This window comes from Aethalodelphis obliquidens, unplaced genomic scaffold (assembly GCF_003676395.1).
Source record: "Aethalodelphis obliquidens isolate GAN/ISIS:26980383/991018 unplaced genomic scaffold, ASM367639v1 scaffold17, whole genome shotgun sequence".
NCBI lineage: Eukaryota > Metazoa > Chordata > Mammalia > Artiodactyla > Delphinidae > Aethalodelphis > Aethalodelphis obliquidens.
In genome coordinates, this window is record NW_020837961.1 from 26642137 (window position 1) to 26668788 (window position 26652).

General features: G+C 39.6%; 1 protein-coding gene across 2 annotated transcripts in view; it reads right to left on the reverse strand.

The window, feature by feature from the left end:
- NR3C2 (nuclear receptor subfamily 3 group C member 2) overlaps positions 1 to 26652 on the reverse strand; it is a 370425-nt gene that overhangs the window by 102895 nt on the left and 240878 nt on the right. For both annotated transcript variants that reach the window (XM_027117133.1, XM_027117134.1), the window contains exon 4: positions 12917 to 13033. In XM_027117133.1, the coding sequence (XP_026972934.1) occupies positions 12917 to 13033 (117 nt within the window). The remainder of the gene's footprint in view (positions 1 to 12916; positions 13034 to 26652) is intronic.

Consider the following 26652-nt stretch of genomic DNA (forward strand, 5'->3'; position numbering starts at 1 on the left):
CTTTGTGTCCACCTAGGGGGTGGGATAGGGAGGGTGGGAGGGAGGGAGACACAAGAGGGAAGAGATATGGGGACATATGTATATGTATAACTGATTCACTTTGTTATAAAGCAGAAACTAACACACCACTGTAAAGCAATTATACTCCAATAAAGATGTTAAAAATAAATAAAAAGTAAATAAAATTTAAAAATATGGCACAAATGAACTTATCCACGAAACATAAACAGACTCACAGACATAGAGAACAGACTTGTGGTTGCCAAGGCAGGGTGGGGTGGGGTTGGGGAGGGATGGATTGGGAGCTTGGAATTAGCAGATGTAAACTATTATACATAGGATGGATAAACAAGGTCCTACTGTATAGCACAGGGGACTATATTCAACATCCTGTGATAAACCATAATGGAAAAGAATATGAAAAATAATGTATACATAACTGAATCACTTTGCTATATACCAGAAACTCACACAACACTGTAAATCAACTATACTTCAATGAAAAAATTTTTTTAAATAAAAATAGAACAAAGATTTGACAGATGAGTTAGAGAGGCAGCAAGAACTGAGAACAATCGCCCCACTGGATTGCTGATCACACAGTCCTCCCCATTCCCATCATTCATCATTCTTACGTGGTGTAACCTTTAGAATTTGGCTTAAAATTTCGAATCTGACTCAACTTTACCTAAAAATATGAGTATTTACAGAATGGAAAAGTGTTTTTGCTCTATGGGATTTAAGTTTTTGCTTTAAAAAAATGTAGGGCTTCCCTGGTGGCGCAGTGGTTGAGAGTCCGCCTGCCGATGCAGGAGACAGGGGTTCGTGCCCCGCTCCGGGAAGATCCCACATGCCGCGGAGCAGCTGAACCTGCGTGTCCGGAGCCTGTGCTCCGCAGCGGGAGAGGCCACAACAGTGAGAGGCCCGAGTACCACACACAAATGTAAAAACAGACCTAATTAACATATGCAAATGTTTCTAAGTAATTAACATGAAATGCCTGTCATTTATATGGCAAATGAAGATGTAACTGTCTGAATTTTCACTGGTGAATTAGTCTAATTTTAGGATGAAGAACAGCTTGGTTTGAAGATTGATAGATTAAGAAAACTGTATGTTGAAAGAAATCTTCGATTATTTAAAAATTTTTTAAATTGTTCATAAAGGTGTCTCTCAGTTTCTCTGGTGATGCTGAAGTGAGTTCTGAAGAGTTTCCAGGGGAGACAGCAACGTGCTGGGGCAGGTCAGAAACTGAAGGGAGATGTCAGCAGGTCGGCTGCTAGCAAGTGGCCCCGCGAATCCCAGCCTGTCTTCACAGACATTTCTTAGTATCTGTTACAACAGCTACAAGAGAGACAGACAAGGCATGCATTCTGAAGGGACCAACCAGAGCTGCCTCAGCCATCCTCAGGCTAGAAACAATTTAAAAGTCTCTAAGGTGGCCAGAAAGCTTTAAAGTTGTATTCAATTTTTTGGTAAGAATAGGAAGGGCTGATTTTCATAGTCCGAGTTCAGAGTGCCAACATCAAATGAAGAATGCTGTTGACTGATGGATGCTGATGTCGGAATGGAGGTGGTCTGCAGGTAGGGATGAGCGTGGGTCTTCTAAAGGATTTCATGATGCAGAGCTGCTCCTTTCCAGACTATGTCCCAAGCAAGTGTCAGTACGTGCCACAGGACCATTTGATGGGATCGATGTACAGCGAACACAACCGGGATGAACATCCCCAAATATGGAGGGACGGAGTTAGAGAATGGCATCCTGACATGCCACCATCTTGCTGCGAGAGACACAAGTCAGGAAGTTGACACTGCTCTAAAGCAAGGAGAAAGCTCTCGGGACGCGTCCCACCGTCAACACCGAGGCTACACGGAAGCACATCGTTGTAAATTTCGAATGCTTATCTGGCCCATGATAAATGTCTTCTTTCTTAGAGATTAGCCCTTTGAAAACAAGGCCAGTGCCTGCCTTCTCCTGGCTACACTGGCAACATTGTGGGGAACACCTGGAATTTAGGAGGAGTGTGATGGATATTTGCTGAATGAAGAATCAATGGATGGATTCATCAGAGATGCACTTTTTAAATACTGTGATGATCCTCCCCTCTGCAAACCAGATTAATCTTAATACAGAAAATAATTACACGGTAACAGTAACTGCTTAGTGTCATCACTGTTTAAACATATTTTACGTTATTATGCTCTCAAAACAAATACCGTACAAAACAAAACACTTGGAGGAATACGGAACAATTCCATCTTGGAGTTTCTTGTTTTCATGACCTAACTCAGCAACTGGCTTTACATTGTTGTTGACAGATCTACTTTTCAAAATAATGAAGCAGCACATTCAGAAGAAACCATTTTTACTGGCTCTGCTAGTTCAGCTTTGAAGAGCCTCTTCGTCAAAATGCAAATCATTATTTTTTAGTCAGCAAACGTCTTGACTCTTCTTCCATCTTCATTCCCCCAATTTATTACAGAGAACTTTCTTTCTTTTATTAATCACTGTAATGAGTATGCATTTTATAACTTGATAAATCAATAAAAATATTTTAAAAATCTGTTAGAATTGGGTTAGCTGTTAAAAGGGATGTTATCTGTCTCAGAAAAATCATCATCAATGATACTAAATATCATACTTATTTATTCCTGAAGATTGAAGGGCTGTTTTATTTTTTTTTATTTGATTGGAATATAGATGATTTACAATGTTGTGTTAATCTCTACTGTACAGCAAAGTTATTCAGCTATACATATATATATATACACTTTCTTTTTCATTTTCTTTTCCATTATGGTTTATCACAGGATATGAAGGGCTGTTTTCTAATAGACAGTTGAATGGCTTTCTGTACCTTTCAGAGGTGAGAACAGAGACTTTACTGTTACATAAAGAGGTCCCTCTCCCTTTTTTATAATCACACTATTTTACTATGAAGCGGGGAGAAGAGGATATTTATCGGAGAGCCAACAAGCAGCAGATCACTAGTCTGTAGATTTTTCAAGTGAAAGAAAAAAGACTAAGTTATATTCCTTAGTGTGCATACCTGTTAACTGAAAGTAAATGAAATCAATGATTATAACTGAGAAACCAGAGTCTGAGGTAGATGATACCTACAGAATAGGCAGGGACTTTACGTAGAGTGATGGATCAGCTCTTTCTAAGATGACTGAGTGCAGAAAACCTATGATGCTTGGTTTTAAGTGGTTTGTCCTTCCTTCCATACTATCTCCACATACCTCACCCCTACTCTTCCATGAGCCCAGAGTGCACCCGCAATCCTAGTGTCTGGCGTTTAGGGAGAGAGAACGATTCAGGTTTAGAGAGGTGTTCTATAAGAGAATGTCCACCTTACACATTAACAGATGGTTTAAAAAAAAAATTAAGATTTGCTATTTTAATGCTTTTTGTGTTTTGTTCTGGTTTGTGTGTTTTCAAAGTAGCCATCTCAAAAACTCTTGAACTCCAAAACAGAGCCTTTGCAGTTCTGTTCCAAGAGGCATGGAAAGCTATTATTCTGTTTTGTCCATCAGCTTTTTAAAAATGGATACTTTTTTACTTCTAAATATACAGATAACTTAGAATGTGTGAATAAAAATCAGGCTGTTGGAAAAATTGCTATGATTTAAGAGATGCTCCACAATTAAGAGAGGACTATAATGGCTACAAGTCTGTATTGCATCTACTACACTCTGATCACTATCTACTTACAGCTCCCTTCTGAAAAATGGGGTCACAAAAGGCTTCTTGTCACAGGCTGTCATGCTTTGTACCACAGGGACCTATAATTGGCCATGCCAGCCTGAGTAAGGTAGGGGCAGCAGAGGCAAAGTCAGCTGTTTGTCTATGTCTCAGCCCAATCAGAAGCTCTGTTCTGGATGGTGACCAGCCAATTGGCCGGGACCTTCTTTGGGGAAGTTTGAATACAAGACACTCAGGGGACAATGACGACAGAGAGAGAGAAGGCAGTAAGTAGAAACAAGTGCAGTGGAAAAAAAAAAAGAAAGAAAGAAAGCAACAAGGTAGGGAGGAGAGAGCATGGAAGAAAGAAGCTGACAAAAAGAGAAAAAAATCAAAAAGTCCTAGAAATTAAAAACCTATTGTGTCTTAAATGACATCCTGGTATTTCCCAAAGACAAAATGTGAAACTAGCAATATTTTTATAATAAAACCCCATCATCTGCGGTAACCCAAAAGAGTATAACAACAATATAAAGCGCCACGAACAAAACGAAAACAAAACAAAATCCCCCAGATTTTACCAGAGAGTTAGAAAAAGAATCGTGTATTACAGAAAATATCGGTGAGTGTGTGGAACTGCAGGGCTGCTGTAGACCAGTCTAAAGAGACCTGTATATTTGTGACGCTTATTAGGAAGGACAGCTCTGATTCATGCCTATTGAGACAACAAATGCAAGATCTCAAAGGTGGAAATGTTAAGCTCCAGGCCCACTGGCCCCTTAAGTATGACTGGGATGATGACCTACCACGACAGACTGCAAATGCAAAAAGAAATGGAAGCAAAAATGGGCATCTGTATACCCAGCAGAAGGTTTCCAGCATCCCTGGGTTTTGTATTTAAAAAGACCCAAGATAAGCAGCCTACCTGGGTAAGCTCACTGAGGCTCAAGTGCGCCTACGAATATGTATATTCTTGGGAGGGAAGAACGTTTGCATCCAATGCCTGTATTGCTTCTGTTCTAAGACGTTATCAGTCACGAAAGAAGACACCAATTTCCCCCCCCTTTTTCTTAGCTTTGATGTTTTTCTTAATTTTTATTTTCTATTGGAATAGAGTTGATTTACAATGTTGTATTAGTTTCAGGTGTGCAGCAAAGTGATTTAGTTATACATAAATCTATTCTTTCTCAGATTCCAATTTAATTAGAGTTTTGAAGGAAACTAATACAAATTAAACGTACATATTAGTTGCAAATTATAATCACAACAGTCAAAAATCTGAAAAGAAAGAAATTCCTTAGAGTTGAAGAAATATAGTAAATCTTGAAATGCTGCCTGCTTCGGGACTGACCCTAAACTCTCCTTCTGAAATTCTGCAAGGTAAAAATACCAGTTGTTTAATTCAAATTGTATTACTATGACAATGAATATGGCTTAACTTATAAATGAAGATTCAAAAACCATACTTTCACTGATTTATAGAAATGTGTTATTTTCCCCTCCACTTTCCTGCTCAAAAGTCCCACTTAAATTCGTATTGTCTACAAGCAAGGGGAATGGGAAGGGGAAAAAAAAACCTAAGGAATGGTATTTCTTCATAAAACTCGGTACACTTGGGCTTTCTAAACTTCTACAGACTACTGCATATCATGCCTCAGGAGACCCTTAAAGATATAAAAATTGTTTTTCTTATTGGATTTCAGATATTAAACCTCCTCTCTCACTGGCATTGATCCTGTAATTTCTCTCCCCAGACCCGTGCTGCATGTGAATTTTACAGGTGCCCGACCATACAAGCTAGTTGGAGCAAGTTGCTGGCAGGTAAAGCCAATTTTCCTCAAGTAAAAAGATCTCTCTCTGGCCTCTCCATGTTGGTCATAGTTCTGTCATTCTTTTGTCTCTGGGTCTTTTGTTTTTCACTTAACTTCTCCATTTCAGTTTTTAAAGCACTTCCCAGCAGGAGACTTACTGATGTCTCTAGGTCTTTTTTTTTTTTTTTTTTTCTTCTCTCTCCTTTTTTCTTCCTTCCTGTTTGGCTTTCTGTATATGTCTAATTCTTTACCTCTTCTGCTCAGCAGCACGACTAATCTTGTTTCCCTTCTTTTCAGTTCAAAATTGTGAATGCTATTTTCTTTAAATTTGATTACAGAACATGTTCATTAGGATTGATAAACTAGGAAAGAGGGAAGAAAAACCTTATCCGTCACCTTCACAAACACAAACGTTTTTGGTATTCTCCCATTTCCTCCTAGTCTTCTGACTCATGCAAATCTTTTCCTATAGAGCTGTAATCATGGAATAAGGAACCTAAATCGTTTTGCATACTCATTTTTCTTTATTACTTTTGTGCAGAAAGTATTCTATGTTGTTATGAATTTTCCTAGCCATAATTTTACTGGCTGATTAATACTGCATTATGTGGATGAATTTTAATTTAAGTATTTTTCTTTTTTTGGTTCCATTCTTATCAGGAATATAAGAGTATCCATTTCTTTGAATGGTTCCCAGCATTAATCTCCTGTCTCCCTACCTTTTTCACCTAGTTGCCTGCCTTCCAGTCTGCAAAAAAGCAACCATGTGAGGTCTGCTGTTGCGACTGCTTCCTGTGTCTGAAATTCTTTTCTCTTTTCATATGACACGTTCCATTCCAGGAGGAAAAGGTGGACCCGAGATGGCCACCCTTTAAAGGCTCACCTGAGTAAAAGTGATGGCTGGGATTAGGGAACACTGCAGATAGTCATGGAAGTCAACTGAAACCAGAGTTAGGACTATACTATGGTTTGTGAAATTTCCATTTTTAAAGCCACAGGAAGCAAGATTTGCATATTTTAGAGTCTTCATTAAAGGAACGTGAAAGTAGACTTTAGCATATCAGATGAAAAATGAATCAGGGGGGTGGCTTGGAAAAGAGGAAAGACAACTGTATTAGAATCTTTAGGTTGCATTTCTCAAGTTTCTGATGATAGCATCTTGGCTTCCAAGTTCCTCATCTGTGAGTGGGAGGAGTGGGAAAGAAAAACCTCTAAGATCCTCTCTATATTCTATGGCCAGAGTACAGTCGAGCTAGAAACGCCCCAAAGGACTCATTCTTGATATGAGGTCCACATAGCCTTGACGCTGTGCTTTATATTTTAGGAGCAGCTCTAAAAGACACACATAGATCATCCTCTTCAGATCACTGGCAGTAAAACCAAAGTGATGAATTCCTTTGGATGAGGCTATGCAAAGCAGTACATTCTCATGTAAATAAAACCATGCCTCTTTGAGATCTATTATTAGGGGCTATTGCAGAGTGGTGGGCCCAGCCTGGGGCCAAAGAACTGTTATTTTCCTTTTAATTTCTCTGTTGACATTCTCACATCTTCTGCTCTATTTTACTTTGCATGCGCCCTAAAGCTCAGCAGGATTTTAAAGAAAAGGGATAGCACGTGTAGGAAGAGGAAGGGAGTGGATCTAGAGAAAAGGGAAGAGGCACGTTTTATGGCTTTGGTTTCTGATAAATATAAACCTACTCATTCTTCTTCCTTCCACTTTCTAAGGGAGAGACTAGTTTGGGGACATGGTTAGGATTACATGCTAACCAGCTGACAGGATAGGAAAAAAAATATTCTAAAGTATTCTGAATTCCTGATGATTTTAGAAGGCAGATGACTAATTTTGCTCCCAGAGTCATGACCATTCACTAACAGAAAATGTCTTTCAAGTACAGGGTTGCATCTGCTGTATCCCCCAAGAAAGGTAACAGGAAAGAAGGGTGAAGAAAAAGAGATTGCAGACCTGCTTTGCTAGGAAAACAGGGGTGAGATTGGAACATGCATAAAAAGGGTTTAATTTAAATAACATATTTCATTTAAAAAATTGCTTCACATTAAAAGGTTAAACTTCATATTATCTCTTTTAATATAATAAAATTGCTTGCATTTCTTTTTGCCCAAATTGAAACGGAAAATGTGGCTTCAAAATAAATTACAAAAGAAAAATGGCAATGTATGTTACCACAACTGGACACTTAGTAAAAGTTAATTACTTAATCCAGGAACCAGAAGTAGTTAAAGTATAACTTGAACCTAAAGAAAATGCTGCTTTTATAAATATTAATTTCTACTCTGCCCATTTTTTTTTAACATCTTTATTGGAGTACAATTGCTTTACAATGGTGTGTTAGTTTCTGCTTTATAACAAAGTGAAGCAGTTATACATATACATATATCCCCATATCTCTTCCCTCTTGCGTCTCCCTCCCTCTCACCCTCCCTATCCCACCCCTCCAGGTGGTCACAGACCACGGAGCTGATCTCCCTGTGCTATGCGGCTGCTTCCCACTAGCTATCTATTTTACATTTGGTAGTGTATATATGTCCATGCCTCTCTCTCACTTTGTCACAGCTTACCCTTCCCTCTCCCCGTGTCCTCAAGTCCATTCTCTGGTAGGTCTGCATGTTTATTCCTGTCCTGCCCCTAGGTTCTTCGTGACCATTTTTTCCCCCCTAGATTCCATATATATGTGTTAGCATACGGTATTTGTTTTTCTCTTTCTGGCTTACTTCACTCTGTACGACAGATTCTAGGTCAATCCACCTCACTACAAATAACTCAATTTCGTTTCTTTTTATGGCTGAGTAATATTCCATTGTATATATGTGCCACATCTTATTTATCCATTCATCTGTTGATGGACACTTAGATTGCTTCCATGTCCTGGCTATTGTAAATAGAGCTGCAATGAACATTTTGGTACATGCTTCTTTTTGAATTATGGTTTTCTCAGGGTATATACCCAGTAGTGGGATTGCTGGGTTGTATGGTAGTTCTATTTTTAGTTTTTTAAGGAACCTCCATACTGTTCCCCATAGTGGCTGTATCAATTTACATTCCCACCAACAATGCAAGAGGGTTCCCTTTTCTCCACACCCTCTCCAGCATTTATTGTTTGTAGATTTTTTGATGATGGCCATTCTGACCGGTGTGCCTACCTGCCCATTTTTGACTCAGTTTTCAATGACCTCAAGATTCAAGGTAAGCTTTTTCTCTAGTATAATGTTTTACCGAAATCCATAAAACCTACCCTGCATACCTAGAAACCAGCAACAAAGCATGTGGATTCTGTATCATGTACTACTGTGCCAGGCCTCACTTACAGACCATCACAGACACAAGAAAGAAACCTGGTGCCACAGCTGCCATTAATAGATAATCTGAGCTATTTTTAAAATGTCAATCTATAAACAGTGGACCCGTTTCATACAGAAGAGTGATGCTGGGTGTGTGCTTTGGTGCCAGGATCAGAGATCTCAGTTCTCGCTCTGCCACTACCCGGCGCTGTGGCCTTGGGCCAGTTCTTTAACCTCTCTGGGCCTCCATGAACTCACGTTTAAAATGGACAGGTTAACAGTATGTATCACATGGTGTTATGTGATATTTAGAAGACACGACACATATATAGAGGGCTTAGCTGAATTCTCAGCACACAGAACCCTTAAAAATGCCAATTAATCATGCATTCACTCAACAAACAACTATTGAACACCTACTTGGTGCCAGGCACTGTTCTAGTTACTGGAGATAAAACAACGAACAAAGAGACCAAAATTCCTCCCCTGATGGAATGTATATTCCAGCAGAAAATATCTCACAGTTAAATAGCGCTTACAATTATTTACTCTTATTGCTAAACTAGTGGGTCTCAATGCCACCCAGGGCATACTTAGCAAAGTTTAGAAACATTTTTTTAAATTTATTTATTTTTGGCTGTGTTGGGTCTTCATTGCTGCGTGGGCTTTCTCTAGTTGCGGTGAGCGGGGGCTACTCTTTGGTGTGATGTGTGGGCGTCTCACTGTGGTGGGTTCTCTTGTTGCGGAGCATGGGCTCTAGGTGTGTGGACTTCACTAGTTGTGGCACATGGGCTCAGTAGTTGTGGCTCACGGGCTCTAGAACACAGGCTCAGTATTGTGGTGCATGGGCTTAGTTGCTCCACAGCATGTGGGATCTTCCCAGCCCAGGGCTCGAACCCGTGTCCCCTGCAATGGCAGGAGGACTCTTAACCACTGTGCCACCAGGGAAGCCTAGAAACATTTTTGGTTGTCACACTGGGGGTAAAGGGACAGCTACTGACATCTAATAGGTAGAGACAAGGAATGCTGATAAACATCCTACAACACACAGGACGGCCCCACAGCAAAGACCTATCTGGCCCCAAATGTCAACAGTGCAGAGGTTGAGAAACTCTGTTCTGAAGGTTACGTATGGACTCAACACAACCCTATGAGGTAGGAACTATAAGTATGGCTACTTCATTAGTATTTTATAGTAACTGATAGTAATGACATTTTATAAAGTGTGATCATATAGTATTTATAGTAATATTTACATAGTATATGTAAATATATAAGATTTGTAAAGCTATACAAAAATTGCACAGAGATATTTTAAAATATACCTCAGCAGTGTGTGTGTTTAAATTCAGATGGTAGATTTTACAAAACTGATTCAGAGTTCATTTTATGACCAACGGCTGTACCACTGTGCCATTTAGATTTTAAATTATTCATCTGGCCCGATCCTCGCTCACATGCTTCAGAAGGCGCTCTTTTGTGCCACATCTGCGCTGATATGGACGTTAGAACGAGGAAGCAGTGTGGCACATCAGAACCTCCAGACCCGGGGTCCAGAGATCCAGATCTAGCTCCAGCATCTCACTGGCTGTGGCATCTTAGGGCAAGCAGCTTAACTTTTCTGGGCAACTGAGGTTCACCATCACCAACATGTGGGGCAATCGTGTCCCTCAGATCATGTGTGCAACTGCCATGGAATCTGCAGTGAGAGTTTCCACCACCCACCACACCACCAACGCGTACCGGTACTGACTTTTTTTCACTGTACCCTGACGCATTTACTGTTCTCCACAGCCTAGGAGGTAGGCACAAGCTGAAGGAAACAGGGGCATGGAAAGGTGGTAACCTGCCTCTGAGGTTACAAGTTCAGGAAGTGGCAGAACAAGGGTTCTCACCCAGGCAGTGTGGCTCCAGGGCCCGCCCTCTGGACCAGCATGGGCTGCTCTGGCTGAGTTCAAGCCACCCAGGATGCTCTCATAGGAGCAGTGCCACATGGCCACAGCTCATCCACCTCTTGATTCCCAAGAGCTGCTCTGTTCTGCATGCAGCCATGTTCCTCCCTAGTCCTGACTAGTCAGGCAGTTGGTGCTTTCATCAAAGCAAAGAGTGAAATCTCTTTGTGTTTCTTTTTCGAATTACTTTATTTCTTTTAAATAGGTAACTTGTGTACACAATACACGCATTAGTCCAATATGAAGTTCAAAGGCACAGAAGAATATACAGTGACAATTAATTTTCCTTCCTATCCTTGTCTCCCAGCTACCCAGTCCTTTCTACTGAGACCACCACCATGACTAGTTTCTTGCATATCATTCCAGAAATGCTCTATACAATATATATTCGTTTCTGAAAGCAGATATACAACTTGTAGTATACGAAACATACTATTTTGCAACCTGATTTTTTTCACTAAACAGTATTTTGGAAATCAGTCCGTATAGAGCCCCCTTTATTATTAGTGTCTGAGAGTATTCTATAATTTATTTCATCAGTTCTGAACAGATAAATATTTAATGTGTGTCTGATATTTAACAAGGCTACAATGAACATCTTATGCATATATCATTTCTTACATTGTCAGAATATACTTAGGATAAATTCTTAAAAGTGGAACTGGTGAGTCAAAGGCCTTGTGCCTTTTAACATTTTATTGAAATAGCTGAACTGCTCTCCATAGAGGTTATATCAATTTCTACTTCCACCTAAAATGCAGGAGATCAACACTGGGTTTAACTTTTATTTCTATACTCATCAAACAATATATCATAAAAATGTTTTACCTTTGCCATTTGCAAGAAATTGTATCTCATATTTTAAATTTGCATTTCCCTTATTAGGATTAGATTGAGACTCTTTTCATGTGTTTCAAGAACCAATTGTATTTCTTTTATTATTCTTTTCCCTATATTTTGTTCACATTCCTATTCTTTTCATTCTCATTTTTCTAATGAGTTGGTTTCTTTTTCTTATGGAATTAGACAAGCACAAGAAATAAACCCTTTGTCTATAAGCTGCAAGTATTTTCCCCCAGTTTTTTATTATTTGCCTTTGCAGTAATATGTGATTTGTAAGTAGTATTGATTTCCTCCATTCTTTTCTCTTATAGCTTCTGGGTTTATTTAATACTCAAAAAGTATGAAATACTCTACTTGCAGAATATAAAAATATCCATGTTTTCCTTTAGTACTTCTGTGATAGCAGAATTCATTTTGGAGGATCATAGGAGTTTGGATTCAACTTTCTTGTTTTCCAGATGGCTTCGCAGTTGTCACAATAATTTCTATCGAATAACCTATCCTTTCCCCGCTGATTTGAAATGCCAACTTAATTATATACAAAATTCTCATATTATTTGAATCTATTTCTTGACTTTCAGTTGACCTGACCATCCATAAACAAATACACAGACCATTTTAACTACTGTAGCTCTGTCATATGCTTTACTGTGTGGCAGAGCTAGTTGTCCTTATTATTTACCTTTTCCAGAATTTTGCTGGCTGTCCTTTAGGAACTTAGAATCACCAAGTGGTATTTCTGTTGGGCTTGTGTTATATTCGTAAAATAACTTAGAGAAAACTGATACCTTCAAGACGTTGAATCTCCCCACCCAGGGACGTTGTATACTTTTGTGTTTGGTTCAAGTCTTTACCTGCCCCACTCTTTTGGTGAGCTCCTGTAACATTTTTAAAGTTTTGTTTTTTGGGGTTTTTTTGCTTTTTCATATAGGTCTTCCTTTATTACATTTACTCCTAGAGCCAGGAATATATTCCTATCTGGTTAATGTTATCACTTATAGGTCTTATTTCTAAACAGACACAGTAATAAAAACTGTTAGCTATAGTTCTATGTAAAATATCATTCATTTTTGTTTTGGTTATGCACCCAGTTCTTGAAACCTTAGCAAACTCAAAAGGACCACAGCCACACAGCAGACTTGTTTTCAACTCCTTCTTCTCAGAAATATTTTTCTCCTGAAATGTTTTAGCGTAAATGTAGAACTTACTAGATTTTTAGAAATCTTTGCTTCATGTTAGCTTCATCTTCAATTTTGGGAGTATAGAGCCCAGTGGTGTTATATCCATCTTAACAACTCTTACTGAACTAAAACTACAAAACTTACCTCCTAAATTCATGCCAGCTTGAAGACACTTCTGAAGTCTGCAGGCAGGACAATTCTTCCGTCGAATCTTATCAATTATGCAATCATTTCTTCCAGCACATAAATAGTTGTGTTGCCCTGAATAAAATAATAAAGAACCGTTGTTACAATAAAGACTATTATATTAATATAAAGTACTAATATGTACAATCAGGTAATGAAACATCCTCTTTCCTGCCTTGAAATCTCTTCTTCAAAAAAGTAGAAGGGAAACATGATTTGCGAATAATATAGGTACAGAAATGGTCAGTTTAACACAGCTGAGACTTTAGGTTACAGACGATAAGCTTAATGTTTATTTCTAATAGGTTCCCATAGAAGTAAAGCTGCACTCCTCACTGTTTGAATTTCTTGGCATGCACCCTTTCAGGAGATGGTGCACATTTCATTCAGCCATCACCCAGCACCAATCTAAACAAAGGCCCCGCTGCAGGGTGTTTTTTTCTTTTTAATTTTATTGAAGTATAGTTGATTTGCAATGTTGTGTTCATTTCAGTTGTATGGCAAAGTGATTCAGTTATACATACATATACATTCCTTTTCATATTCTTTTCCATTGTGGTTTATCCCAGGATATTAAATATAGTTCCCTGTGCTGTACAGTAGGACCTTGTTGTTTATCCAACCTATATATGATAGTTTACATCTGCTAACCCCAAACTCCCAACTGCTGTAGCTGTTTAAGCTCCTCTGCCTATCCACATTTACACGTCATTTCAACTGGAAGACTTGCAAATTATACAACTAGAAATGTAGAATGATTTCATTTTGCATGCCAAACTGGCACCAAAATAATTCAGATGCGGAATATGCTTGGGGAGGCGGCATCTACCGGCAAAATGCAAAACTGTACCCTAGCTCTATTATTCATTTATGTATTCCAATAAATAGAAAATATCTACTGAACCTCCACTAGGGATCAGGCAGTATTAGACACACTGCGGAAACAGCAGTGAATAAGACAGACAAAAGTTCCTGTTCTCGTGACCCTACCATGAGGGGGAGACGTCAACAGACAAGGTAAGTAGGTAAAATGTGTAAGTGCTGGACAGTAATAGATGCTCGGGAGAAAAATGAAGGGAAGGGCACAGGACATGGTGGAGGTGAGGAGGGTGTTGATATTTTAGAAAGAATGCAGGGGAAGCCTCGCTGGAAGGCGACTTTAAAATAAAGCTCTGAAGAAAAGGCAGGCGCTAACTGTGTTGACATCTTGGGGAGAAAACAGAGTAGAGCAGAGGGAAAAGCAAATGAGGGAGGGCAGGGGTGGGGAGGAAACCTGGCATGTTTAAGGAACAGCCAAGGACGAAAGATGGAAAGAATGAGTGAACAGTAAGAGGAGACGAGGAAAAAGGGCCAATGTGACTCAGATCACGTAAGGCCTTATAGATCATGTTCAAGACTTGGAGTAGATGGGAAACCATGGGCCTAGAGGGCTTTTAGCTGAAAAGCCACTTGATGTGATTTAAGTTTCACAGGATGGCTCTGGCCGCTGTATAGAAAACCGACTGCAGTGGACCGAGGACAGAAGCAGGGGGACTGGGGTAGCAGGCTGTCCCTATAATCCAGGGGAAGATGATGGTGGGTTGGTGATGAAAAGTGGTCAGGTTCTAGAGACATTCTGAAGGTAGAGGTGCTAGAATTTGGTGACAGATCTGAGAAAAAGGGGAGCTAAAGAGGCATTAAGATTCTTGGGTGGAACAATTAGAAAAATGGAACTGCCGTAAATTAAAATGAGGAAGACAGTAGGAGCACGTGGCTTACGGGGAATTACCCTGGCTCAGTATCGGACATGCTAACTTTGAGACACTTGAGGTGTATCTAAATGGAAGTGCCTGTGGGTTGGTTAGACACACAGGTCTGGAGTTCGGGAGAGGTCTGTGCTGGAGATGTAATCAGCTTGTGGTCATTATTTTAAGCCGTGAGACTGGATGAGATCATATGGAAACTGGAAAGGGAAGAGGTCTGAGGACTGAGTCATGGGGTCATTGAAAACATGCAGAAAAGCAGAGGGTGTCTCACTGATGACTGTAAAACAGGGAACAGGCTCTAAAGCCCTCCCTTCAGCCTAGTACCATCACACTCCCTTCGTTGAGAATTACTAAGTAAATTACAGCAAATACTCAATATAAATAATGTGTACTGCCCAATGGTATTAAAATAATTTAATCTATAGCTCATTCTCAGTAACCTTATGGTAAATATTAGTAATGATGATCACAATAAAACAACAGTAATAGAATAGGGAAATCTATCAAAGTGAAGAAATGAAACTCCACCATTATAATAATCTAACGACTTCTTAAAAAATGGAAGGCTCTTAGCGAATATAAGTAGGTGTAGGTAATTACACAAAGGCAATCGATACCCACGGTAAAGACTATAACCGATTAATATAACATTTCATGTTGCTGCACAATATCTTAAGAAGTTACCACTTTAAAAATAAAACTTCAAGGCCCTATTACAGCACTATTTTACTTAAGCCTTACAACAACCCTATGACACAGGTAAGGCGATGATTATTCCTATTCTTCACAAGAAGAAACTCACGTTAGAACTGGTAAAGTAACTTCCCCAAACGGTGGAATTGGAAGCAGAATTCAGTAAGTCTGACAATGTTGCTGGGTCTTAAGGCCAGAGGCTTGTGTAAATATCAATTTGCAATATAATTTACTTGTGGTCCAACAGGATGCTGAAACTGCTCTTTGGAAACAACAAGCAAAGGAACATTCTTTGAATGAGGCATACTCTATCACCCAGTATTTGCATTGGCAACCAGCATTATGTGTCTTCCTTCTATCATGGTGTGAAATTAAATACAAAACCAAAGATTTCATCTATAATTCAAACTGAATTGAATAAAATGTAATGTCTAAAGAAACAACTAAATGTAACTTTAATTGGTTTCAATTCAACAATTATTTATTGGGAACCTACTATGTGTGCAAGGCCACAAAACATTTGCATCAGGGGTTGGGGTAGCCTATGGTTCTTTCCATTTCTGGTAATCTACAATAAAATGTGACAGCCTCTTAGTTGCAGGCATACAAGAATGCATAAGAAATGGTCACTGTCTAATGCACACACTAGAAAACTTTCTTTTCTGGGTGTTCAAAAACAGACTTCTAAAAGCTGGGATTGTTTTATGAGGATTTCTCTTTAGTAAGCACCTTTAAAAAATTCAAGTTACTATAACAGCTGCAAAAAATTTCCTTCTAGGTACAATATATGAAATAGTATACCTGGTTTCTATCAGTCAGCGTGGTTGCAGCCACTGATTCATCTTCCACAAGCAGGATGGAGAGCTTAAGGGACAGCTGTGGGCATGTGTTACTAGTTTTCAGACAATTATCTGTCACTTATATTTTTAATTGTGTAAACATGAAAGACTTGAACTGCACCTACACAAACAGGTAATGTGTGTCCCATCCCTTAATCTACATTGAAAAACAAACAACCACCAAAAAACCGCAATGAAAACAAGAGAATGCATTTAGAAGATTTTAAAAACTTTTGATCATGTCCTTTTTTATTTTTTTTATTTTTATTTTTTTTGCGGTACGCGGGCCTCTCACTGTTGTGGCCTCTCCCATTGCGGAGCACAGGCTCCGGATGCGCAGCCTCAGTGGCCATGGCTCACGGGCTCTGCCGCTCCGTGGCATGTGGGATCTTCCCGGACCGGGGCACGAACCTGCATCCCCTGCATCGGCAGGCGGACTCTCAACCACTGCGCCACCAGGGTAGCCCCATGTCTTTTTTTAAATACTGTGCTCTCCTAGTGTAAAAATAGCTAATTCAGAATAAGTCATACCCCAGGCTTTTGAGGGTAAGTAATTTTCTACTATAACATTAGTACTATATTAATAGGGCAGACAACCAGAATGCTGGGGACCAGACAGTGGAGGCTCTGAATAACAAGCTGGTGATGAGACTCCTGCTTACAGGATGTGAAGTCCAGAGCCGTATTTTAGAAACATTAATCTGAAGGTCATGTCCTAGATAGGTAGAATGGAAGTAGGGAACACTACTAACAATCTACTTGGAAGTTCTCAGAGACGGCCTCTTTGCAAGTTAATAGTTATATATTAATCAGAACATATAGTCACCGGAATAATCCTGTGGATTAAAAAAAAAAAATGTCGGTGGTAAAGGAAACAAAGATTTATTTCTCATTCCACTTATATGTCCATTTGGGGAAGAATACCAGTTCTAGTAGTGGCAGAATAGCTTGAATCAGATAAGCCTCCTACAAAAAACAATTATAAACTGTCCACAAAAGGGGGGGGGAAATATTTGAAGGCACTGGGGAGAAACCAAAAGAAAGCAGAGGCTGGAGGAAAACTGACTCTTGAAAAACGAGAACCACACTAGACATGATTCATGTTTGAACGGCTTTTTTTCCTAAGGGCCTTAGACTCTTAACACCCTTCAGTGGAGGCTGGATGGAAACGCTGCAACATCTTCAGTCCTACTGGCTGAGAAGACAGAGAACAGACTGTGGGACTTTTAGAACAGCTAAAAATTGAAGAAGGATAGATATTCTGGAAAGGAGGGGTGGACATATTAACTCCCCTCAAATTTTTGGCTGACCTGTGAACTGAGCATAAGACTCCAAAGAGTGAGAATCCAGGGGTGAAACAATTTAAGGCTTGAAAGAGGCTGAGCAGGTATTTGAGCTATTACTAATCACAGGGTGACAGAGTTTGAATCCCACTAAATCAGAAGGACACAATCAATACCTCAGGCTTTCCACTGAAATTGTAGAAGATCCCTGCCTTTGGAGCAAATACTGTATCCTAGGATTAAGGCATTCACCTTAGGGTTAAAGGCACAACCAAAACAGACCTACCCTAAAAAAGCATACAGCAAAGGCCCCATAAGTTCAAAGTGATTTGTCAGTAATTTAATTGATTACAGAACAAAACTCAATATTCTTCAGAAAAATATAACAGAATCTGGAGTCTCCAGGATGTCTAGAATACAATAATAATTACTAGAAAAATGCAAACCAGAGTCAATAGAAAAAGTCACTAGCAACAGACTCACAAATGACCCAGAGGTTGAAATTACCAGATAAAGATTTTTAAATAGACTATACTTGTTAGACTATACAAGAAAATATGAATAAAAGGGTTAAAGAAATGGGGACTCTCAGAAGAGATTTGGAAACGATAAAAAACAAACACAAATGGAAATCAAAGACCTACAAAATAATATCTAAGATATTTTTGGTTGAAATTAACAATATATTGGACATTAACAAAAAAATCAGTGAAATTAAAGAAACAGAGATATAAAAACTAAAGCACAAAGAGAAAACATTAAAAGATAAAAGGAGGGCTTCCCTGGTGGCGCAGTGGTTGAGAATCTGCCTGCCAATGCAGGGGACATGGGTTCAAGCCCTGGTTTGGGAAGATCCCACATGCCGTGGAGCAGCTAGGCCTGTAAGCCACAATTACTGAGCCTGTGTGTCTGGAGCCTGTGCTCTGCAACAAGAGAGGCTGCGATAGTGAGAGGCCCGTGCACCGCGATGAAGAGTGGCCCCGCTTGCCCCAACTAGAGAAAGCCCTCGCACAAAAAAGAAGACCCAACACAGCCATAAATAAATAAATAAACAAATAAATAAAATTTAAAAACAAAAAAAAAAGATAAAAGGAAAAGGCATCAGGGGCCTATTATAGGACAACATTAAGTAATTTACTGTATGTATAGCTGGAGTTCCAGAAGGAGAGAGATAATAGGTCAGAAAAATATATATAAAAATTTCCAAATTTGACTAAAACAACATCCTACAAATTTAGAAAGCTTAGCAAATGCCCCAAGAGATAAAGAAAATCACTATGGCACAACACGGTTAAATTGCCAGAAAAAAATATAATGATTCTTAAAAGCATCCAGAACAACAATGACAAAATTACATCGCATTAAGGGGAACAAGGATAAGAATAATAAGTGAGGCCAGAAGACAAAATATAATACCTTTAAACTCAGAATAACCAATGGAAACATTTCTCAAAATGAAGGTAAAATAAAGACATTTTTGGATAAACTAAAGGTAAAAGAATTTGTTGCTAGTAGAATCACATAAGAAAAGAAAAGGAAGTCCTTTATGCTGAAGGGAAATGATACCAGAGAAGAATACGGATGTACATCAAAGAAAAGAATTAGAAATGATGAATAGAGAGTAAAATCTTAAAGAAATTTTCTTTCTTTTCTTAAATTCTTCAAAAGTCAAATTACTATTTAAAGCAAAATAAAAAATGTATTATGGGATTTATAAAAAAATAAAATGTGTATAAGTAAAATACCTAAAAACATAGCACAAAGGATAGGAAGAGATATAAATGGAATTTTACTGCTATAAATTTCTTACATTACACTTGAAATGGTATAAATTATTCAGGGTAGACTATGGTAAGTTAAGAGTACATTCTGTAATCCCTCAAGCAATGGTTCTCAAAGTATGGTCCCTTGCCAAGCAGCATCAGCATCACCTAAGAATTTAACAGAAATTTAAATCCACAGGCCTAATTCCAGACCTACTAACTCAGAAACTTTGGAGCAGGGCCTAGAAATCTGTGTTTTATATAACCCTTCAGGTGATTCTGTTGCACAATAATGTTTGAGAAATACTACCATGAAGCAACCACTAGAATAATAACACTAAGTGTAGCTCAAGGGACAATAAAGATATAAAATGGCATACTAAAAAAATATTCAACCCAGAAAGGACAGAAAGGGAAAAATGGGGGAACAAATAAAAGAGGAAACAAAAAGAAAACGAACGTCAAGATAAGAGATATAAATTCAAGTACAGCAATATTTACACTAAATATAAATGGTGTAAACACTCCAGTTAAAAGTCAAAGATGGCAGACTGGATTTCAAAAAGGCAAGACCCAAGTGTGTGTTATGATGCATTTTAAATATAAAGGCACAGACAGGGTGGAGGCTAAAAGATGGAAAAATATATGCAATAAAAAAATGCAAGCATAAGCAAGATGATGTGGCTACATTAAAGTCAGATAAAGTAGACTTCAAGAGAAAACCTGTCACAAAAGATAAAGACTATCACTTCATAATTATTAAATTAGGATATAACAGCCCTAAATATCAATGCACCTAACAGTAGAGCTTCAAAATTCATCAACTAAAAATTAGTCAGAACTAAGGGGAAAAAATGCAAATCCAAAACCATAGTTGGAGATTTAAAAACCCCTCTCTCAGCAACTGATAGAACAATCACTATCTAGAAAATTAGTGAGGATACAGACGATTTGAACAATATTAGCAAAAACCTTGACCTAATTAACATTTAAGTCACACAACTGCACAATACACATGTTCTTTTCAGGTGCACATGAAATATTCACTGAGACAGACTGTATCCTGAGCTTTAATACAAATCTAAAATTCTAAATAAAAGGATTGAAATAATGTACAATATATTTTCTGACCACAAAGGAACTAAATGAGAAATTAATAACAATGATATCTAAAAAAGCCCCATATTTGAAAATTAAGCAACATACTTCAAAAATTCTATGGGTCAATGAAGAAATCAACAAGGGAAATTACTGAAGGTTTCAAACTGAATGATAATGAAAATTCAACATATCAAACTTTGTTGCATACATCTAAAGCAGTACTTTTAGAATTTTTAGCTTTATATACTTCAATAAGAAAAGAAGAAGGGTTTAAAATTGATGATCAAAGATTCTACCTTAAGAAGCTAGAAAAAATAAAAACTAAGCCCAAAGCAAATGGAAGGAGTGAAATAATAGTGAATGAAATGAAATGAAAAAGAAAAAGGCAACAGAGAAAAATCAACAAAGGTAAAAGTTGGGTTTTGGTACATATTAATGAGGCAGCGGCAGAGAGTCTGCGAATTCCGTTCCACGTGTTCTCACCCTGGGCCCCAGGCTGATGGGGCAGCCACCATAGTGAGTATTGTGAGTCTCACGGCAGAGCAGCTATAGAATCTGACTTAGGAAATCTACTGCTCCAGCCCAGAGTGGGCAACTCATTCTTCATTGTTCAGATGTAGTCCAGTGACCCGCACCTAACTGCAAGGGAGGATGGAACTGTCATCTCACCTTGTGCCCAGAAGACAAAGAGCTGGAAATATATGGGGAACCTCACTGAAGACTACCTCCACGAAGGGGAAATAAGAACACAAAATTCAGCCTCCATATTACTTCCTCTCAGAAGTATTAAAATATTTACAATATTGCTTTTTTAGGGACAAATTAATTTTAATGGATGAAGTTGAGGCCTCCTTCCATAAATAGCTAAATTTTTCAAAACATTATTGAGAAGCTACCAGTACCTAATACATTTTTTTTCAGAAAAAAAAAAAAAATCTGTGGGCTATTTTAATAAAGAATGTAATCCAGTGACCACTCCACCCCTAAGTCCCCAAACCCACAACCCACTTTCTCAATGTCAGTACACTAATATGCATACATACTCAAGAATCTGTACAAAAAATTAGAAACTAAATAATTTAAAACCTTATTGGGTAAATGCAAATACCCCACAATTTTCAAATTGATTGTATTTCCTCATCAAAATATAGAGTAAGTTCTGTCTAGTTAGCTGGTAGCAAGCACTGTGATAGATACTCCAAAGAAAAAAATGCACAATTCCACAACATGGAGAGAAATAAAAGCTTAAAATAAATGGGATATGACAAAGATTCCAAAGTATTCCTTTGAACTAAAACTTTTGTACAAAATGGCTGAGCCTCCATCTGTAGGCACTAAGGCACTCCACTAGAAACACTGTGGAGAATTAGTCTACAAGCTAATTGAGCAAGTAGAGATATGGTACAAACAGCATCCTGCTTGACACAGAGCTGCTACTACATGTATGAAACTCAGGACTTACATGTTCATACAGAATGTTGTATATAGACACAAACCTGCAGTCATGAATGTTCACACAAGACCTACTGGCTCCTAAGTAACTGGTTCACTAAAGGCCCATACACACAAATCATTTCTGCCCCATCTCCAGCACCATACCTTTTAGATCCCCGCCTCTACCCACACACCAATTAAGAAAAAGAGCTCTGAGGATTTGCAAAGAAGCAGCAGAAAGGCAGAAACAGCTTAAACCAAGGTCAGAATCCCAGGCAGGATGTTTGTACCTTCTTGGTGTCCTAAAGTACTAAATACTTCCCCTGTAAGGTCCGAATCACCCTTCACGTAAGTTGGTTAGGTTGCCTTAAATCAAAACTATTACAGAGTCATTCAGATGTAAAAGCATCTTGTTTAAGAATGAAAATCTGTCCAGCAGGGCTCAGGGAACTCTAGTCACTCATCCATCTGTGTATACTAGCTCAACGCATCTCCTGCCTGAGGTAGTGGTCGCTTTTTGGAGAAAAGGAAGAAAGGAAGAAAAGGAAGAAAGAAAATAGAAAGCTGTCAAGGTTACAGTAAACTTGGATGGGGTACCAGGAGGATTAGTTAGTACATGTATAAAATTAATGTACAGGGAAACCACAAGTACTCTGATCAAAAGGGAAATGCCTATAGACTTAAAAAAACCAAAGCCCAAAACAACCAAAGTTGAGTTCAAAAACAAAAAAACAAATCAGGGCTTCCCTGGTGGCGCAGTGGTTGAGAGTCCGCCTGCCAATGCAGGGGACACGGGTTCGTGCCCCGGTCCGGGAAGATCCCACATGCCGCAGAGCGGCCAGGCCCGTGAGCCATGGCCACTGAGCCTGCGCGTCCGGAGCCTGTGCTCCGCAATGGGAGAGGCCACAACAGTGAGAGGCCCGCGTACCACAAACAAACAAAAAACAAATCAAAAGTATCATTTTTTTCCAGCTATGATATTGCTTTTAACTGTCAAATAATTCAGTGTTTAAAGTTAGTTTCATTCTTTAAAAAGTTACTGAACCCAATACAAATTATCTTTTAAAACTGTCAATTACTTTGGATTACTTGGGCTGGTCCCAAATGAGAAAATACAGATCGGGTGACATATGGATCTTGCCTCAAAGCATCAACAATGCTAGAATGGAAAAGGTGGAAACATGGAAGGCGGTAGGGAGAAGACAGTAGGAAGGGCACGATTTTGAAACCAGATTCACCTGGGCTCCAATCCTACCTCAGTCAACAGGGAACTATGAGATTCTCAGCCAAGTTGTTTAATGGTTCTGAGCCTCAGCTTTCTGATCTATGATATGGACACAGTAATGCCTACTTTGTAGGTTGCTAAATGTAGGTTGCTATTATATATAAACAAGAAGCACAAAGCCTGGCCTGAGGTACTCAAAAAAAAAGGTGATAGTTATCATCCATCATTCATTTGGTTAGGTCTTAAAAAAAAAATATGAGAAAATCCAAAGAACAAACACAGTCAACTCTTAAATATAAGTGAGTAAAGATTTTCCTGTGGGAGCAACTATGACCACTGAATTAAGAAGGTTTCTAGATGAAAAGGGTCCACTTGAGACACGACAAATACTACTCAGCTCTGATCTCATCTTCAAGCCTTAACTTTTTCTAAAGGCTGGCAAGGATGTGAGAATGGTGAACTATATCCTTTTAAGGTAAACACAGGACAAAAAGCCAGGACTCTCCGATCTGTTTGCAACTCAGCTAAGAATTCTACAGCAGTGTCCAAGACTGTAAGAGTGGTGTAAGATGCTGGCAAGCTATAACTCCCCTGCATTATTGTTCCTCATCTCCCCTGTCTGTTTTTGGTTACACCTTAATATCCAAACTCTTAAAAGTCGGTAGGTACACATGTTCAGTGGCAGAAGGAAAGGTGAACCCGGGAGACTGAATTCCATTCTGCCAGATGGGGGTAAGCAGATACTTAGGGGCAAGCAGATTGAGGACCAAAGACCCTTGCAAAGAAGCAAAATAGGTTCTGGGATTAATTGATTTTATTGAAGTAGACTTGATTTACAGTGTTGTGTTAGTTTCAGGTGTACAGCAAAGCGATTCATTTATACATACATACATATATATCTATTTTTTCAGATTCTTTTCCTTTATAGGTTATTACAATATTGGGTATAGTTCCCTGTGCTACACAGTAGGTCCTTGTTGGTTATCTATTTTATATATAGTAGTGTGTATATGTTAATCCCAAACTCCTAATTTATTCCTCCCCCCACCCCTTTCCCCTTTGGTAACCATAAGTTTGTTTTATGTCTGTGATTTAAAATGAGTTCCCAGACCACGATTTAATTCCATTCAGCAAAGATGTCTAAAGCAACATATAAAGAGGCAGAACATGGTCCATTCCTTCTAAGACCGTAACATTCTAAAGGCTGGGGAAATTTAAATGATTAAGAGAAATCACATGGGACTCTTGTGAGTTTAAAGGCGGAAGTGATTGTATCTGAATGGGGAGATGCACAAGGCTTGATGGAGGAAGAAAGCATCTGACGTAAGCCTTGAAGAGTGTTGTGGATTTGAAACATGGAGAGGACAGGCATACAGGCACCCCAAGTCAAGGATGGGCACAGGGAAAGGCAGAGACACAGTTCCATGTGCAGTGAGCAACTGGTCTGGTGGGTGGAAGCCCGGGAAGGCAGGGGTGCAGAGAAGGAGCAAGCAGCTTCTACGCACTCTGGTGACCAGAGGATGTGCAGGGGCTGCCAGTGCCACGTGAGCTCCTAAGCCCTCTCTTCCCTTCAGGTTTCAGACCCACACAGGCATGTACCTGCGGAATGCCCCACCTGAATGCCTGACACTTCAAACCAAGCTTAACGTCCCCACCACACACGCAGCCTCCTCTATTCCTTGTCCTTAAAGCTACAACCAGGAGTCACAACTAGAAGCCCCTGATCTTCCCTGATTTACACCCCAACCCCAGACATCCTCTATAATCAATTGATCACGAGATCCTGATGACCCTTCCCCCAAGTTTCTCTTGAATCCTCTCCATGGGCACCAGTACCTTCTCCCCTTATTTCAGGGTCTCTTGGTTAAACTTCTAAATTAGGAAGTTTGAACTCTTGCTTACTATTCATATGACCTCAGACAAGTGACTCAACCTTTCTGCCCATCAGTTTTCTCCTCTGTTAAATGGGAATTCCCCAGATGCCTATCATGAGTGCCTATCATGAATTACCTCATGAGCTCCCCTGAAGATTAATACACCACACACGGCACTGGAACAGTCGCTGGCCTCCAGTAAGGATCCAAGGAATGGTAGTTGTTATCACTGTAGTATTGCTACTGTCACGTGTTACTGCTGTTATCACACATTACTGCATATTATCTTCATTACCTCAACGGACTTGTAATGAGTCTACCTGCCTCTACTATTTCCCCATTTCTAAATCAAAGGAGTCTTAAACTTCAAAAGCTTTCTAAAAAAATTAACTCTTGGGCTTTCCTGGTGGCGCAGTGGTTGAGAGTCCACCCGCCGATGCAGGGGACACGGGTTCGTGCCCCGGTCCGGGAGGATCCCACATGCCGCGGAGCGGCTGGTCCCGTGAGCCATGGCCGCTGGGCCTGCGTGTCTGGAGCCTGTGCTCCGCAGTGGGAGAGGCCACAACAGTGAGAGGCCCACGTACCACAAAAAAAATAAAATAAAATAAAATAAAATAACTCTCACACAGACCTCAACTTGTTAAAACAGGGAAAGAAGAGCTACTCTGGTTGAAACGAATGTAAGGGAGCTTCCCGGGGCTGGCCTCCACTTTGTACCCGTCAGTGGTCCAGGAGGTACCCACTGGACCCCTAGGGCTCCTCTGAGCCCCCATCTCCCATACAGCCTGCACAGTGATCCTTCGAATCACAAATCTGATGAGCGCATCCTTTGATGAAAGGCCTTCTAGGGCCCTTCACTACTTAAACTCTCAAGTTCAAACTCTTACCCACCTTATTCAAAGTGACAACGGGCCTCTGGAGCACAAGGAGGGGAGATGGGAAGGTGGGCAGAGCTCAACGATGCTCTTAGCAAAACTTACTGCCATTTCGGGAAAAGTACGCAAAGCTTGGATCAGAGGCATTTGATACAGTAGCACTGGATCGTTACTTTCACTGGTGTTTTTACTCTTGGTGTTTCATTATTATTATTGGTATGAAAGACAATATATTTTGAGGCATATCTTAACAAAATGGAAAAACTCAGAAGATTGGTCGCTCTGTATATCTGTATCCCTGTTCACATGTACAGACACGTAGGTTGGTCCTGAATCACGAACACCGTCTTTAGAGACATCCTAAGGCTGCAGATGGGTCGTGCAGCCCAGAGGCAGGCCCCTGCCTGGCTGACGCACGTGGGTGTTCAGCCGTACTTTGGGGCAGCACCTGTGGCACGTGTTCCCCATCAGCTCTTTTTCTGACCTCAGAAAGGAGTGTCCTATTCCTGCTCTTCTCTGACTCCACTGATCTCATATCCAGTGCTATCTGTGGATACGCACACTCTTTCAAGTCCCCAGCAATGTTCTGTGCCTCCAGCTACATCGTCTGGAAATACTCTATCTCCTTTTCTTCCATGTGGGAGCTAAGATAAGGATGACTCACAATCCAGGTCGTCCCCTTTTATCAAGTAAAATACTAAAGTTCTCAGGTCAGATTAGATATGGAAAGGACCAGGTTCTAGAAGCCCCCAAACCATCATGAACACCTACAAATACCTTTTAGAATCTACACGAAAGAGGCGCGGAGAAAGAGGTGGTTGAACTTGATCCTATGAGCAAGCACTTCACCAGGCAGGAAATT